This window comes from Hemitrygon akajei, chromosome 5 (assembly GCF_048418815.1).
Source record: "Hemitrygon akajei chromosome 5, sHemAka1.3, whole genome shotgun sequence".
Lineage (NCBI taxonomy): Eukaryota > Metazoa > Chordata > Chondrichthyes > Myliobatiformes > Dasyatidae > Hemitrygon > Hemitrygon akajei.
The window spans coordinates 175,531,494-175,548,803 of record NC_133128.1 but is presented as its reverse complement, the minus strand read 5'-3'; the positions used below and the strand labels follow the sequence as shown (position 1 = coordinate 175,548,803).

The following is a 17,310-nucleotide window of genomic DNA, read 5'->3' as shown; positions in this document are numbered from 1 at the left end:
GCTGAGTGTGCCGGGGGGGTGAGGATGCACTCCACAAAATTGAAATCAAAATACAGAAGTACTGACTCTATATTAATCTAAATACATCGTTCAAACACTTTATTGTTTCAAGAAAATAGTGGGCATCTGTTGAAATCAGGGCCTTAGTATGCAAAGGAATCATCTCTGATTTTCTCTTGAATGTGACTGCATAATATTAGCCTAGAAAAGAAAGAGCAGGCATCATATTCTCAAAGGGGACTTTCAGATATAAAGACAACTAGGTCAACAGCCATTTAATACTCTCAGAAGACTTGTTTGATGTTTTTTTTTTGCTACCCCAAATCACCGTCCTTGTGCTACATATATTGAGATCAAGCACAACAATTTTAGTATCAGGAAACTGCAGCCAGACAGGTGACCTTGCAGAGCATATTTAGCCATGGTCTGTTTTAGATTTTTTCAGAAATCTATTAGAAGGAAACATGAATGCAAGAGATATACATCTATTGTGAATGTTTTTTATATTATATGTGCAAAGTTCTGTGTGTTGTTTTGCAGGAAATCAAGCAGGAGCTGGGTCAGAGGCTTAGTCTAAATGACTTTCTTATTAAGCCAATACAGAGAATAACAAAATATCAACTTCTTATCAAGGTGAGGACATTCAGCAATAAAAACCGATCGAATTTGTTCTCAAAGGGTATTTCTTTTAAGAAACATGTTTGTTTACTGATGAATATTGTGTGCATTTTTGGTCAGTACTTTGTAGGAAGGATGTGATTGCATTGGAGAGAGTGCAGAGAAGATTGACCAGAATGTAGCCGGAGATGGAATGTTTCAGTTATGAAGAGAGAAAAATAGACTGTGTTTGTTTACCCTGGAATTGGCCTCCACAGCTATCTGTGGCAATGAATTCAGTACCCTCTGGCTAAAGAAATTCCTCCTCATCTCTATTCTAAAGGGATATCCTTATATTCTGAGGCTGTGCCGTCTGACGCTAGATTCTCCCACTATTAGAAAAATCTTCTCCATGTCCACTCTATCTAGCCCTTTCAATATTTTGGAAATGTCAATGAGAATGAAGAAGATTGAGGGGAGATTTGATAGAGGTATACAAAATTATGATAGGGTAAATGCTTTTTCCACTGAGGGTGAGTGGGACTACAACTTGGAGATCATGGGTTAAGGTGAAAAGTTTAAGGGGAACATAAGAGGAGATGTTTTCACTCAGAGGGTCGTGAGAGTGTGGAATGAGCTGCCAGCACAAGTGGTGCATGAAAGCTCAATTTGAACATTGAGGTTCATGGATGGTAGGTGTATAGAGGGCTATGGTTTAGTGCAGGTCAATGGGTGTAGGTAGTTGAAATGGTTCAGCATGGACTAGATGGGCCAAAGGGCCTGTTGAATGCTGTAGTTTTCAATAACTTTGACTGAGATCCCCCTCATTCTTCTAGACACCAGTGAGTATAGACCCAGAGCCAATAAAAATTCCTTTTGTTTCTGGCATCATTCTCCTACACATAAGGAACTTTAACACAGACAATGAAACAGGCAAAACATAGAGGGCTACAGTTCTAATGTGGTTAAATGGAATTAGTAAAGGTGGACAGAAAGATCCACATGGACATGGTGGGCAACCCTGACTGCGAACTAAACTAGGATTATGAGAATAAATGCAGTTCGTCCCTAGAGCTTTATTAGAAGCCCCATTAGCCTTATTTGCGGCCACTTAAATATATAGATTCAAATTATTCTCCCTTGCGATTGATGGGTCAGGTTCTGGGAGAGCTGATTTGATCTGAACTGAGAACAAATAGCCTAGTTACTGTAAATCAGTAGAAGCACAGAATGATTAAATCACAGAAAGAGGCCGTTTGGCCTGTCAAACCATATAATCTCACTGCAAAACCAGTTATACTTGTATACCCTCTCCCCATTACCCTAAACATTCTTTCCATTCAGATTCTTACAAGTCTTAATGGAATGCTAGTTTAATATGACTCCACATTCCAGACACAGCCACTTTAAATATTAAAAATGCTTTTCCTTTGTGTTACTTTCGCTTCTATTGATAATCAGCCTCCTAATAAATACCTGAGTTTTTAACACCTCCTTTAATGAGAATAAGTTTTCCCTATCTACTTGGTCCTTCATGATTTAAATACTGTTTATCAGATCATCTGGCATCTTTAGGGAGACTATCCTCAGATGCTTCCATCAATCCTATTTTTGATTTTGGTAAATTTTCTCTACAGCCACTCTAAAGTCTTTATATCTTTCTCAAAGTGTGATACCCATGTGTAGATATAATACTCCCTTTGTGGCTGAACCAATGTTTCAGTAGGATTCATTATGACTTCCTTGATCTTGTACTCTGTCTCTATTTATCTTCTATGCTCTTCTCACCATTTTCTTAACCGAAATTCTTACCTTCAAAGAACTATACACATATCTCCAGACCTCTTTTTTTCGCTTTACCTATATAGAATTATGTCTTCAAGTTCCTTCTTCTCATTCCTCCTCCCAAAATCTAATGCTTCACGTTTATTGGCATTAAATTTTATCTGTCAGCTTGTCTGTCACTCCTTGAAATCTATTACTGTTATCTATATCATCTCTCAGGCAGAGCTTCCGAACCTAGGGTTCACAGACCCCTCAGTTAATGGTGGAGGTTGATGGCATAAAAATGGTTGGGAACCCTTACTCTAAGGAATACTTCTTCACCAGGGGCATGATTAATTTAAAACTTGAGACTGAATTTGCTGCATGCAGAGGCAATTGGTGACTACAAATGCTTTAAAAAATCCATTATAGCCAAGGCTATCAATTGAGATTGGGGTGTATTGGGAAGTAAAGAATGTGTTATATTTAAGGCTTCACCTTAGAAGTTGATTTCCACATATAATGATATTTTCCCAGGAGGAAATTAATCATTGATGCTACAATTATGCACTAGCAGAGAAAGGCCCATTAGTCAACTTAACACAATCGTCTTCAGCAATCCATTTTGCCAGTGTAGCCCACCATTTAGAAGGCCCAGTCCATTTTGATGACTGAGCATCATCACTATGATAGATTATCATATGCTCCATGGTTGAGATTTGCTCAACCATTGACCACGTCAACATGAAATGCTGCCGTCAAAGATCCCCACCACTCAGGCCATGCTCTCTTCTCACTGCTGCCATCAGGTAGAAGGTACAAGAGCCTCAGGACTCGCACCTCTAGGTTCAAGTGCAGTTTCTACCCTTCAACCATCAGGCTTTTAAATAAAAGGGATAAGTACACTCATTTGCCCCATCATTAAGATATTTCCCACAACCAATGATCTCACTTTAAAGACTCTTCATCCCATTATCTGATGTTTCGTTATTTATTGCTATTTCTTTATATTTGCATTTGCACAGTTTGTTGTCTTCTGCACTCTGGTTGATCTTTCATTGATCCTGTTATAGTTACTATTCTATAAATGCTGAAAATGGATCTCAGGGTTGTATATGGTGACATATATGTACTTTGATAATAAATTTACTTTGAACTTATGGGTTTGGGACAAAAATATGAGTCTACTGATAGCTAAGCATTAAAATTCCTACCATTGTAAAATAGAGAATTGCCTTGGCAGTTACTGTACTTGGATATGCATTTCATATGATTTTGTTCATATAATGAAGTACAACTTCATTTATGGACAAATGTTTGAACTAATGCATAGTAGCATGCTTAAATGTTGACTTACAGTAACTGAATTTGTCTTGTTGCAGGATTTCCTGAAATACAGTGAAAAGGCTGGGCACGAATGCTCAGAGATTGAGGTAAAAATTGTTCTGTTAGGTTGGCTTTTCCATCTGTTCCTGCTGAAATAGTAAACTCATTTAATTACTATACTGTCATGGAACAATGATTCTTGAAACTGATGGTTATTGAATTCTGAAATAACATTGATTATTAAAAGTATACAAAGCATTTGTATTTAAACAAACTAATGAAACATTAGAAAAGCTAAACTGTTAGTGAAACTAATATTCAGTTCTTGAATCAAAAATTCAGTTATTGAAACAAGATAATTTCCTTTCTATGGAAAATTCACAAAGACAAGGACATAAACATTGAGATTTCACATTTTGGTTAGATTCACCAAAATGTATTCTTATTTCTGTCAAAAGTACAATTGCCCCATTTGAATATTTTGTTGACAGAAAGCTGTTGATGTGATGTATTTGGTGCCAAAACGCTGCAATGATATGATGAATTTGGGAAGACTTGAAGATTTTGAGGTAAGTTCTCCCCTTTCCTTCTCCCTCTATCGTCACTTAATGTACCTATCGTGGAAATTTATATCAGTAATTTTAGATATGTAAGTTAAAACCTTGGCTAGACATTAGGTAGCAGAAAGGGCTTACTAGTTGCCCATCTCCTCTATTCAAGTCTGGTCTCCTCATCTAAGAAATAACATGCTTTTGACAGACAGACAGACATACTTTATTGATTCCGAGGGAAATTGGGTTTTGTTACAGTCGCACCAACCAAGAATAGTGAAGAAATATAGCAATATAAACCATAAATAATTAAATAATAAGTTAATCACGCCAAGCGGAAATAAATCCAGGACCAGCCTGTTGGCACAGGGTGTCTGACACTCTGAGGGAGGAGTTGTAAAGTTTGATGGCCACAGGCAGGAATGACTTCCTATGACGCTCAGTGTTGCATCTCAGTGGAATGAGTCTCTGGCTGAATGTACTCCTGTGCCTAACCAGCACGTTATGGAGTACATTATGAAAAGGGGATTGCAGTAGAGTTTCACCAGATTGACTCCTGAGATGGCAGGTTTGTTGTATAATGGAAGATTCAACAAACTGTGACTACGTGTGATCACTTGAGTTTAGAAGAATGAGCCATAATCTCATTGAAACATGTAAAATTCTTGCATTTGTTGGTGTAAAAGCAGAATTAATGTTTCCCCTGGCTGAGTCATCCAGAACCAGGGAGTACAGTCTAAAATAAAGAGACAGCCATTCAAGACAAAGATGAGAAGAATTGCCTTCATCGGAGTGTAGTTTTAAAATTTACTGCCTGTGCATAGGGATTAGTAGAGGGATAAGAGTAGATGCCGCAGTGGTTGTCTGGCACAGATTTTCAGCAATTAATATTGGGTCATATGATGGCTGTATGACACTACCACTGACTGCAGTGTGTGGATCAGCTCTTCACACATTTCAAAACCTGCATACTGCAGAATGGAATACAAACCAACTAACCTTCCACTCCTCCCCACAGACCATGGGCATTCCACCATTACTAAGCCACGGGCTGGATACACTTCATATCTGATCTCTCCTCTTTACACTACCCATTTTTCCATATCTGCTGGAACCATGGTCATTTGAATCTGGTTGCCAACAATTAGAACAGTAAATTATCGTTAATGTTTCCTTGACAGATCTATGTATTTACATTTCAATCAATTATAGAGAGGTACAGCAGAGAAACAGGCTCTTTGGCCCATCTAGTCCGTACCGAAACCATTCAAGCTGCCTACTCCCATCGACCTGCACTGGGACCAAAGCCTAATGTTCTAAAATGTCATTTTTTTTATTTTTAGGGTGTAAATCAACTCAAACTGGTCTGACAGAAACAATGCAACTGTCCTTTAATAAGGCACAGGGCAGTTATAGAGTTTAGACTGTGATGCTTCTGATAATTGTGTGATGGCAAACATTATTGTGGCTGCAGGCCTAGTCCAGTGGATGAGCACAGGCCTTGGATCAAGTATAATCCAGCCTTTTATAGAATGTTTTATTTGGTATATATTCTGGAATCTGGCTTTCACTGGCGAGGTAGGCATTCATCGCCTGCTTTACTATTGAGAATTTAGCGGTGGGCTGCCTAACTGGATCACTCCAGTCATTCAGTTCTGTGGTAAACTATGTAAACTACGTCTCCGAGAGTTATTGATGGTGCATCAAGTTCTCAGATTTAACAGCAGCAATGAAGAACCAATTATTCTAATTCAGAATGATGCACGGAATGGAGTCTGTAGTTAATGATGTTCCCAAGCACCTGCTTCCCTTGGTCTTCAGTGGTAAAAGGATTCTCAGATTTTAGAATTGCTTTGGAGTAGCCCAGATGAATAATATGCAGTAGCATAAGGAGAACTCCAGGCAAACAAACCCAGGCGCAGAGTAAACTTGAGACACAAAGGTAGAAAGTAATGATGAGGAATTAATCAAAGAACATAACAAAGGAATAACAGAGAAATAACAAGTGAATTGGAGTGTACTTACTCGAGAGAGTTAGAGTACACGGAACGTTAATTCACTCAGTACCCAAATTCAGCGATGAACGTGAGTCGTGACAAACTTAAATAGCACACGTAGCATGGGAACCTAATGTATATCAAAACGCGATAAACTAAAGCAACACACACAAATGCTGGAGGAACTCTATGCAGCATCTATGGAAAAGAGACGTTTCAGACTGAGACCCTGCAGCAGGACTGAGAAGGAAGGGGGAAGATGCCAGAATAAAAAGGTGGGGGAAAGGAAAAGAGGCTGGCTATAAGGTGGTAGGTGAAGTCAGGTAAGTAGGAGTGGTCAAGGACTGGAGAAGAAGGAATCTGATAGGAGAGGACACCAATAACAGGAGATTCATGAGGAACCTGCATTCAAGAAAAACAGGCCACATGAAAAGCACTTGTTAACTTAAAAAACTCTAGTTAAAACAAATAAATGATGTTCAGGTGCATCGGAGACACAGAGGCTTGATGCTCTCTGGTGCCCCACACTGGTCGGAAGAGTTTATGGCAAGTAGGTTCTGTGGATGGCACACACTCCGGATATTGTGCACCAGTAGTGGAAGAATAACTGTTTAGGATGGTGGAGGGGATGCCAATCAAGTGACTTGCTTTGTTCAGGATATTATCAAGTTCTTAAGTGTTACTGGAGCTACACACATTTGTGGAGAATATTCTACCTTGCTCCTGACTTCTGTTTTATCATTTGGATCAGCAGAAGAGGCTATAACACGACAGACAGGAATACAATAAACTGGGTTTTTCTGTGAACCAGAAGTCCTTTTGTTTTCTGACAGAAATATTCCTTTATTAAGGTTATTGGTTGAGACATTCAACACTGGATAACAATGATGAAAATATATATCATAGCACTGCTACCACAAAATTGAATCAGAACCTTTTTATGTCACAGTAACATAATTACCAAAGCACTCTGCAGCAAGCAATTAACCTTTAAAACATTTGACAGAGCAACAAGTTGTGCTTTAATTTCTTTTTTATGGCGGCTGTGGGAATGATTTGATCAACTATTGCATACAAATAAAAAATGGTGTCATCTACGTAAAGGGTTGTGCTTCCCCACAACATCTGAGCACCCCAATACCACTGATATTTGTGAGATGAGCTGATTTCGAAAGTGGCACTAATCCTGTTTAAAACTGAACATGAGTACTGATGAAGGGTGTCAGCCCAAAATGGCAACTGTTTATTCAAAGGTTCATTTATTATCAACGTATGTACGCAGTATACAACTCTGAGATTCATCTTCTCCTGATAGCCACAAAACAAAGAAAACCATGGAGTTCATTCAAAGAAAAACATCAAAGCCACACCCTCCCCCCAAACAAGAAAGCTAACAGATCGCAAACGGCAACAAGAAAGAATGGCAACACAATAATCATGCCCCCTGCGCCATGTAAAAAAATTCGGGCAATGGTGCTTCCCGCCCCCATACAAAAAAAACTTACAAATCACACCAAATTAAATCGCTCAAATCCAAACTAGAATGAACGAGTGAAAACTGAATATAAAAGACATAAAACAAAGAATGGCTCAGTCCAATCTAAATTGCTGAACTTGGGTAACATTCCCCTAGAAGCCTAGAAGGGGAGGGAGAGAGAGAGAGAGAGAGAGAGAAAACACTCAAATGCAAAGGCAGGGCTGTGAGAGAGAGTGAGGCCGTCACACACAGACACCTTATCCAGCAGCAGTGAGAGGCAGGTAGTCAGTGCTCACCTCCCACATTCACACTGATGTTTCAATCTTCCTCAATGCTTTAATCATTGAAACAGAGTCGATCATGGGCTCACACTCCGTCTCTCAGCTTCACAATGAATGCTTGTCTGCTGGAATGTTCTCAGAGACAACAAAGCACTGGATTATTCAGTGAATCTCCAAACTGTAAATTGCCGGCTCTAACAGTTCCAGAAACGCATTTAAGATTTTTTTTAAAAGAAGACGTACAAAGAGTGAAATAAGTTTTGTGGACTATCTGAAAGACGTCACTTGAGGAATTATTGTTCACTGGCACCATAGATGCTATTCCCCTCCATAGACGCTGCCTGGCCTGCTGAGTTCCAACAGTATTGCGAAAAGAGCTTATTTCCAAAATGGCACTAACCCTGTGTGAAACTGAACACAAGTCCCGATGAAAGGTCTCGACCTGAAATGTCAGCTGTTTATTCCCCTCCATCAGTGCTGCCAGATCTGCTGATTTCCTCCAGCGTTTGTGTGTCACAGCATTTTGTTCCGATGAAATGTCTTATTTTGTATGCACTTTAAAATATCGCTTCATTTCTCATTTTATGATGGTGTTGTGCTGGAATACATAATAAATTAATCAAAGAATTAAAGATGACTCTCCTTTCACAAATTCCATTACCTGGAACTCAGAGCATTAATACAGCATCTCTGGTGATTATTTTGAGTTGTTTTTTTCTGTAAAGCTGAAATTTTTAAACCAGATTAGAGTTTAAAAGTTAGTAAATAGGTTCTGAATAAAGACATTATTGGAGTATAGAACTGTGGTTCATCAATATGTAACCTACATTTCTAACACTGAGACTACTTTGCTGTACTGTGTAGAACAACCGTTCCGAGTAAAACTCAGTCAAATATGTATTAATTATTTCTCAGGGAAAAATCACCGCACAAGGGAAGCTACTCCAGCAGGATACATTCTATGTGACAGAACAAGATTCTGGAGTTCTCTCCCGAAGTAAGGAACGAAGAGTCTTTCTCTTCGAACAGATTGTAATTTTCAGTGAACTACTGAATAAGGGTTCTTCAACACCAAGGTATCAGTTCAAGAAAAGCATTAAGGTAAATCTGCTCATTTAATCTGTGGTCTTTATCGAGAAAGAAAATGCTCTTGGAGCTTCAGCAAAGGAAGATGTGATTGGGGTTCTGAATGGGTAGAAAATGAGTAACAAAAAGAACTACTTTTTTTTTAAAAAAAGAGCTAGGTTTGTTGAAAGTGGATAAATTACCTGGTCTGAATGGGATATACACTAGGTTGCTGAGGGAGATGAAAGACAATATTGCAAGGGCATTAGGCGTAATCTTTCAAACATCTGTACATTCAGGGGTGGTGCTGAGAACTGCAAAATTACAGGTCTTTCACTCTCCATCAAGAAGGACATGGAGAAAAACCAAGTCACTACCGACCAGTTAATTTAACCTTACTGATGAGTGAGAAATACAAGTATTCATTTGTGCAAGTATCAAGAGATTTGGGGAAAAAAGCCAGCATGGATTATTTAATTAATTTGAATGTTTTCTAATGAAATATTGGAAGGAGTTGATGAGGAAAAGGCTTCTGTTGTACTGAATCTGGACTTCCAGAAAGTACTTAGCAAAGTGAAATACATGATTAAAATATGGGTTGAAAATAATGGAAGTACTCAGCGGTTCAGGCTGCATCTGGCAAGGAATAAATAGAATTAATGTTTCAGTTCAATAACCATTCATCAGAAATGGAAAAGTGAAAAACAAATGTGGTTTAACTCGCAGGAAGGAAGAGAGTGGCCAACAACAAAGGGATGTTAGAGATGGAGATGGAAATTTAAGGATGGATCATTTGAAAGTAAAAGCTGGTAAAAAAAAAAAGCTGAAAGTAAAAAAATTGAGTTCCATGTGGTTGCAGGAAGCAGTACCTTAACAGTCTCCAGTTTGCAGGAAAAATAATCAGGGGAAAAGAGCAAATTAAGACTGAACCAGGGCCTGTTCTGCATATTCCATTAGGAGATAGACAGTAAATAGTCAATTACTGGAAGAAGCAGTTTACATCATTATCTCCACCTTCAAACAAAAAGGTAATCTGTAAGCAAATCAAAAACACAAGTATTACTGCAACAGTGCTGTTTTTCGCGAATGTTAGTTTGATGCTAATAAATTACTGATATATTACTTGCAATTTGGTTCAGAGTATTTGTGAACTATGTTGCAGCATGTGTGACAATGTATCGTTAACATCTGGAACTTGCTTTCATTAACCTGGATAAAGATATGCTCCCTATTTTAGGAGAATTGTGCCTGGTGTGTGTGGTGGTGTTGGGGATTGGTTTCTCTGTGCAAGTGATAGGTTATAGAGAATGTGTAACTCGGGGAAAAAATGCAATATGTGAATAAAGCTGTTATGATGTGCACCCCATCCCACCAGCTTCCTGGGTTTAGACGATCCGACTTTCCGGAGTATGGAAGCTGGTGAGGCCCCTTTAAAGACTCAGGCTAATTGGTGGCCATCTTTTGGTGCCAGGATTTTAATATCTAAAGAGCATCTGAACTAAGGTTCAGTGCTCAATCATCAGCTCCACTTTGGATTCTCAACTAGCTTCGCGTTTAGAACCCTGTCCTCATTTTGGTCTCATATTGTGTCTTGATTCTATTCTCAGGTACTCCAGCATTTGGGTCCTAACCATCCTCTCCTAGGTCCCTCGTCACAAAAGCAAGTCGAAGTGGAATTTATAAGCTAGAAAGCATAATGCTTGTTGATGGAGTTCTTGGCCTTAGTGCAGATTTCATCATTTCTTACATTCTTTGTTACCCATTTCAGATGAGTTACCTTAACATTGAGGAGAATGTAGACAATGAACTCTGTAAGTTTGCTCTAATATCCCGTGGAACATCTGAGCGATTCATCCTGCAGGCACCAAGCATTGAAGTCTGGCAAGCTTGGATTCAGGATATCAATCAAGTTCTTGATGCCCAGAGAAATTTCTTAAATGGTAGGCAATATAGTATGTTTTCATGTCCTTGCCTCATTTCATTTACACGTTTCAAATTTGAAATTCCTCGACCAGATTTTCCTGAGTTGATCTTTATTGCCTGTGTGATGCTGGGACTGGTGTTCCGTCTGAGAATGTTCTGCTTTACCAGAGATGGGATTCAAATCAGTGCACTAACCTACACCAAGATCCTTCAAAATCCTTAGAGTGACTCCCAACTTTATCTCTTGTACAAAATTAATTGCGTTCTGTGAAGGCCACAGGAGTCAATCAATTGCATTAGCACTAACATTGTGAAGTTTAAACTTATCCCTCTTTGCTGTTTTAATTTTTAAAACTATTTCAGAGACCATATTGTGTTGAAAAAAAAACAGATTATACCCACACTTCTTAATGGGTAAATCAGCAGCAATCATTAAAAGACAAAAGACAACCATTAAAAGACAAAAGACAATGATGTCTACACTGCCCAAATTACATAGAACATAGAACAGGAACAGAAACAGGCCCTTTGGCTCTTAATGTTGTGCCAAACCAGCTAAAAACTAAATCAAACCCCCCCCCCCCAAAAAACTCAACCCAAAACAATGTCCATATCCATCCATCTTCCTTATATTCATGTGCCTGTCTAAAAAATCTTTTAATAGTCTCTAATGTACTGTTGGTGGATTTGCCCAAAGTGCTGTTACAGTTACAGATCCCGAACCCACCAGGGTCATGGGGCGCTGCACCAGTTGCCTCCGTCTCTCACGGTTGTGAGTAAGTGCCTGCATTGCAGCAAAGCTCTCTCCTGGCCTCTCAGCAATGTTGTCTGCACATTTCTTCCTCTGTCTGCCCCTTTTGTATTTCCTCTGTACTGTTCCCTAAAGAATGGTCTTTGAGAGTCCACTTTATCTGGTTCTGTGGCCATACCATCTCAGTTTCCTCTTCTTTACTGTGGACAGTAGATCGTCATAGTGTCTCGTGCCAGGTGATGGTTCTTCAAACTTCATCGTATGAGACGTGGTAGATTCTGTCTCAAATGTCAAAGTATGAAGGACCATCACCCAGAACATGGTATTGCTGTAGGTTTTGTTACAATAACATCCCACTGTTAAATCATACCTAGGAACTCAATAGTTATGCACTTGAACATTAATCTCACCACAAGTTTCACTCAAGTAGTTCACAGAGTACTTGTTTTAATCAACATGACTATTAATGAACCTTTCATGCCCAGGAAACAAGCAGTTTACAAATATAGAGTCACATTCATTTAGGTGGTGGATTCTTTTTCCATATTATTAAGCGTCAAACACAAAAGATTATGCAGATGATGGAAATCCGAAGTCTCATATACAAAATACTGGAGGAACTCAGCAGGCCAGTCAGCAAATATGGAAGGGAATAAGCAGTTGATGTTTCAGGCCAAAAACCTTCATTAGGACTGGAAAGGAAGGTGGAAGAAGACAGAATAAGAAAGTAGGGAAAAGAGAAAGGAGTACAAGCTAGAAGGTGATAGGTGAAGCCAGGTGGATGGGGGAGGGGTTGAGAGGTGATAGGTGGAAAAGGTAAAGGACTGAAGAACAAAGAATCTGATAGGAGAGTGGAACGTGGAAGGAGGAGGTGATAGGCAGGTGATGAGAGAAGAAGAGGTAAGAGGGGAACCAGAGTGGGAAATGGGAGGAAGGGAAAAATGAATAGAAGTTAGAGAAATCAATGTTCATGCCAACAGGTTAGATGCTACCCAGACAGAATATGAGGTGTTGCCTGAAAGTGGCTTCATCGTGACAGTAGAGGAGGCCATGTTGCAATGCTAATGGAGATTGGAATTAAAATGACTGGCCTCCAGGAAATCCTGCTTGCTACGGATGAAGCGAAAGTGCTCAACAAAGCAGTCCACAATCTACCTCGGGTTTCACCAATGTAGAGGAGGCTCCATCAGGATCACCAGACAATCCCAACAAATTTGCAGTTGAAGTGTTGCTTCACCTGAAAGGACTATTTGGGGAGGAAGTGAATGGGCAGATGTAGCATTTCTGTCTCTTGCAGGGAGGAGGGAGATTAGAAGGGAGGGACAAATGGACAAAGGAGTCACGGAGGAAGCGATCCTTGCAGAAAGTAGAGAGTGGATTGAGGGATGTAAAGAGAATGAGGGAGGGAAAGGTGGTAGGATCCCATTGAAGATAGTGGAAGTTGCAGAAAATGATATGATGGATACAGAGGCTCATGGGGTGGTAGGTAAGGACAAGAGGAACTCTATCCCTGGTAAAGCAGGGGGATTTAAAAGCAAACACGAGGTAATCTGCAGATGCTGGAAATTCAAGCAACACACACAAAATGCTGGTGGAACACAGCAGGCCAGGCAGCATCTATAGGGAGAAGCGCTGTCGACGTTTCGGGCCAAGACCCTTCGTCACGACTAACTGAAAGGAAAGATAGTGAGAGATTTGAAAGTAGGAGGGGGAGGGGGAAATGCGAAATGATAGGAGAAGACCAGAAGGGGTGGGGTGAAGCTGAGAGCTGGAAAGGTGATTGGCAAAAGGGATACAGAGTGGGAGAAGGGAAAGGATCATGGGACGGGAGGCCTAGGGAGAAAGAAAGAGGGAGGGGAGCATCAGAGGGAGATGGAGAACAGGCAGAGTGATGGGCAGAGAGAGAGGGAAAAAAGGGGGGGAAACTAAATATACCAGGGATGGGGTAAGAAGGGGAGGGGGGCATTAACGGAAGTTAGAGAAGTCAATGTTCATGCCATCAGGTTGGAGGCTACCCAGCCAGTATATAAGGTGTTGTTACTCCAACCTGAGTGTGGCTTCGTCTTGACAATAGAGGAGGCCATGGATAGACATATCAGAATGAGAATGGGACGTGGAATTAAAATGTGTGGCCACTGGGAGATCCTGCTTTCTCTGGCGGACAGAGCGTGGGTGTTCATTGAAACGGTCTCCCAAGTCTGCGTCGGGTCTCACCAATATATAAAAGGCCACACCGGGAGCACCGGACGCAGTATACCACACCAGCCGACTCACAGGTGAAGTGTCGCCTCACCTGGAAGGACTGTCTGGGGTCCTGAATGGTGGTGAGGGAGGAAGTGTAAGGGCAGGTGTAGCACTTGTTCCGCTTACAAGGATAAGTGCCAGGAGGGAGATTGGTGGGAAGGGATGGGGGGTACGAGTGGACAAGGGAGTCGTGTAGGGAGCAATCCCTGCAGAAAGCAGAAAGGGGGGGGAGCGAAAGATGTGTTTGGTAGTGGGATCCTGTTGGAGGTGGCGGAAGTTACGGTGAATAATACGTTGGACCCAGAGGCTGGTGGGGTGGTAGGTGAGGACAAGGAGAACCCTATCCTGAGTGGGATGCCGGGCGGATGGGGTGAGGGCAGATGTGCGGGAAATGGGAGAGATGCATTTGAGAGCGGAGTTGATGGTGGAAGAAGGGAAGCCCCTTTGTTTAAAAAAGGAAGACATCTCCTTCGTCCTGGAATGAAAAGCCTCATCCTGAGAGCAGATGTGGAAGAGACGGAGGAATTGCGAGAAGGGGATAGCATTTTTGCAAGAGACAGGGTGGGAAGAGGAATAGTCCAGGTAGCTGTGAGAATCTGTAGGCTTATAGTAGATATCAGTAGATAAACTGTCTCCGGAGTTGGAGACAGAAAGATCTAGAAAGGGGAGGGAGGTGTCGGAAATGGACCAGGTCAATTTGAGGGCAGAGTGGAAGTTGGAGGCAAAGTTAATGCAGTCGTCGATGTAGCGAAGGAAAAGAGGGGGATGGATACCCGTATAGGCTTGGAACATGGACTGTTCCACAAAGCCAATAAAAAGGCAGGCATAACTGGGACCCATGTGGGTGCCCATGGCTACACCTTTGGTTTGGAGGAAGTGGGAGGAGCCAAAGGAGAAATTATTGAGAGTAAGAACTAATTCCGCTAGATGGAGGAGAGTGGTGGTAGAGGGGATTTGGTTAGGTCTGGAATCCAAAAAAGAAGCGAAGAGCTTCGAGACCTTCCAGGTGGGGGACGGAGGTATTTAGGGACTGGACGTCCATGGTGAAAATAAGGCCGTGGGGACCGGGGAACTTAAAATCATTGAAAAAATTCAAAGCATGAGAAGTGTCATGAACATAGGTGGGAAGGGGTTGAACAAGGGGGGATAAAACAGTGTCAAGGTATGCAGAAATGAGTTTGGTGGGGCAGGAGTAAGCTGAGACAATGGGTCTACCTGGACAGGCAGGTTTGTGGATCTTGGGTAGGAGGTAGAAACGGGAAGTGCGGGGTGTGGGAACAATGAGGTTAGTGGCAGCGGATGGGAGAGCCCCAGAGCTGATAAGGTGATGGTATGGGAGACAGTGGCCTGGTGCTCCTTAGTGGGTTTATGGTCAATGGGGTAAATAAGAGGAGGTATTAGAGAGTTGTTGCTGTTCCTCGGCCAGGTAGAGGTCAGTACGCCAGACTACAACAGCGCCCCCCTAATCAGTGGGTTTTATAGTGAGGTTGGGATTGGTGCAGAGGGAGTGGAGAGCAGAGCGTTCGGAAGGAGTGAGGTTGGAAATGGAACAAGGTGTGGTGAAGTCGAGACGGTTGATGTCCTGTCGGCGCTTAGCAATAAAGAGATCCAGAGCAGGCAGAAGACCAGAGCGGGGTGTCCATGAAGAGAAGGAGGGTTGAAGACAGGAGAAGGGGGTCATCGTTGGGGGTAGGAGAGTCCTTGTCAAAGAAGTAAGCTCGGAGACGGAGAAGAGTTCTGTGTCATGGCGTACGCGGAACTCGCTGAGGTGTGGGCGAAGGGGGACAAAGGTGAGGCCCTTACTGAGGACAGAGCGCTCTGCCTCAGAGAGTTGAAGGTCGGAGGGAATGGTAAAGACCCGCCACAGATGAGAGATGGGATCAGAGGGGGGAGGGAGGCTGGTAGTGTCAGTGGAGAGGGAAGGGTTGGGGTGAGAGGAAGATGGAGCCTCTGAGGGCCCAGGAGCTGACGATGGGATCTGAGGGAGAGGGATTGCAGAGTGGTGGTGGGAGAAGGGGAGACGGGAGACACAATCGCAGCATGTGAAGACCCGGCCTGGAGTTCAAGGCTGGAGTCGCAGTCGGTGGTTGCGCAATCGCTTTGAAGCTGTCCATGGTCGTTGGAACCCGCGTTGATGGTGCTGGAGTCCGGATTTTCAATATGCTCTGGGTGGGGGATGATAAGGTCAGGGCAAATGCCTGGGAAATGGAGGAGATGCAAGTGAAGACAGCACCAATATAGAGAAAAGGAAACCAGGTTCTTTGAAGAAGTAGGACATCTCTACAAAATGCCATTCCCTTCTGTCAGTTCCTTTGTCTCCACCACATCTGTTCTCAGCATGAGGCTTTCCTTTCCAAAGCATCAGAGATGTCCCTCTTCTTGGTAGTTAGAGTCTGGAGTGTGCTATCTAAAAACATTGTGGAGGCACATACTCAAAACATTTAAGAACTATATTGCCAAGGCATAGAAAGTGAGTATCTATTATGGGTGATGCACCATTAATAACTCTAGGAGACTGGAAGTGAACGATAGGCTTTTATTAACAGCGAAAAGGGAGCACAACATGTCAAAGACTGAGGGAGGAGTAGTGCCCCAATCGCCTTTATACAGGGGTCTGTGGGAGGAGCCACAGGAGCAGTCAGCAGGGGGCGTGTCCAGGCAGGTATACATAGTTTATCACAATGGGCAAAGAGAATTAATGTAGTGAGGTACAGTGGGTGGCATCATAGGCTGAAGAGCCTGTTTCCACAGAACAGTGACAGAAACTGTGAGCACACACAAGGACTCAAATACTCACACTAATGGCACTTTGTGCATTACTGTGATATTCTGGTGCTGCTGAAACTTACTTTCTGCTACTTATCTATTTAATACTGTTTTTTTTTATTACTGTCTCGTTTTTATCTACCGCTTTAATTGCTTGAGAGGAAGCTAAGCAGAGTCTCACTGTACCTATGTATATTGACAATAAAGATCATTCAATTCAATTCAATTCTACAGTGAACACGTATGATTCTACTACAAAAACATGTACACCAATGAAAATATAGAATTTATGTAATGACTCTACACATTAGTTACAGCCACTTTTCCCTCTGAACTGTGCAATGCGTGGCTGCTCAGTGACTAAAATACCCTGCATATGTAGCCTTTGTTACCACGCAAATGGAATTTTCTTTCATTTTATGGTAATTTAAGGTGCCGCGGAGTTTAAGAAAAATAGAGAGAACGTTAGTTACCATTGATATTTTTAAATTGTGTTTATAGTTTTCAATAATCTTTTTTCTTTGTCTCTCTATATTCATTATTTAATGCAACATTTTAACTTACACTT

At 41.6% G+C, this 17,310-nt stretch overlaps 1 protein-coding gene across 6 annotated transcripts in view; it reads left to right on the top strand.

Moving 5' to 3' along the window:
- Positions 1–17,310, top strand: part of LOC140728501 (kalirin) — a 723,603-nt gene that overhangs the window by 639,222 nt on the left and 67,071 nt on the right. For all 6 annotated transcript variants that reach the window (XM_073047309.1, XM_073047304.1, XM_073047303.1 and 3 more), the window contains 5 exons: positions 541–633; positions 3,744–3,794; positions 4,179–4,256; positions 8,909–9,094; positions 10,827–10,998. In XM_073047309.1, coding sequence (XP_072903410.1) covers positions 541–633; positions 3,744–3,794; positions 4,179–4,256; positions 8,909–9,094; positions 10,827–10,998 — 580 coding nt within the window. The remainder of the gene's footprint in view (positions 1–540; positions 634–3,743; positions 3,795–4,178; positions 4,257–8,908; positions 9,095–10,826; positions 10,999–17,310) is intronic.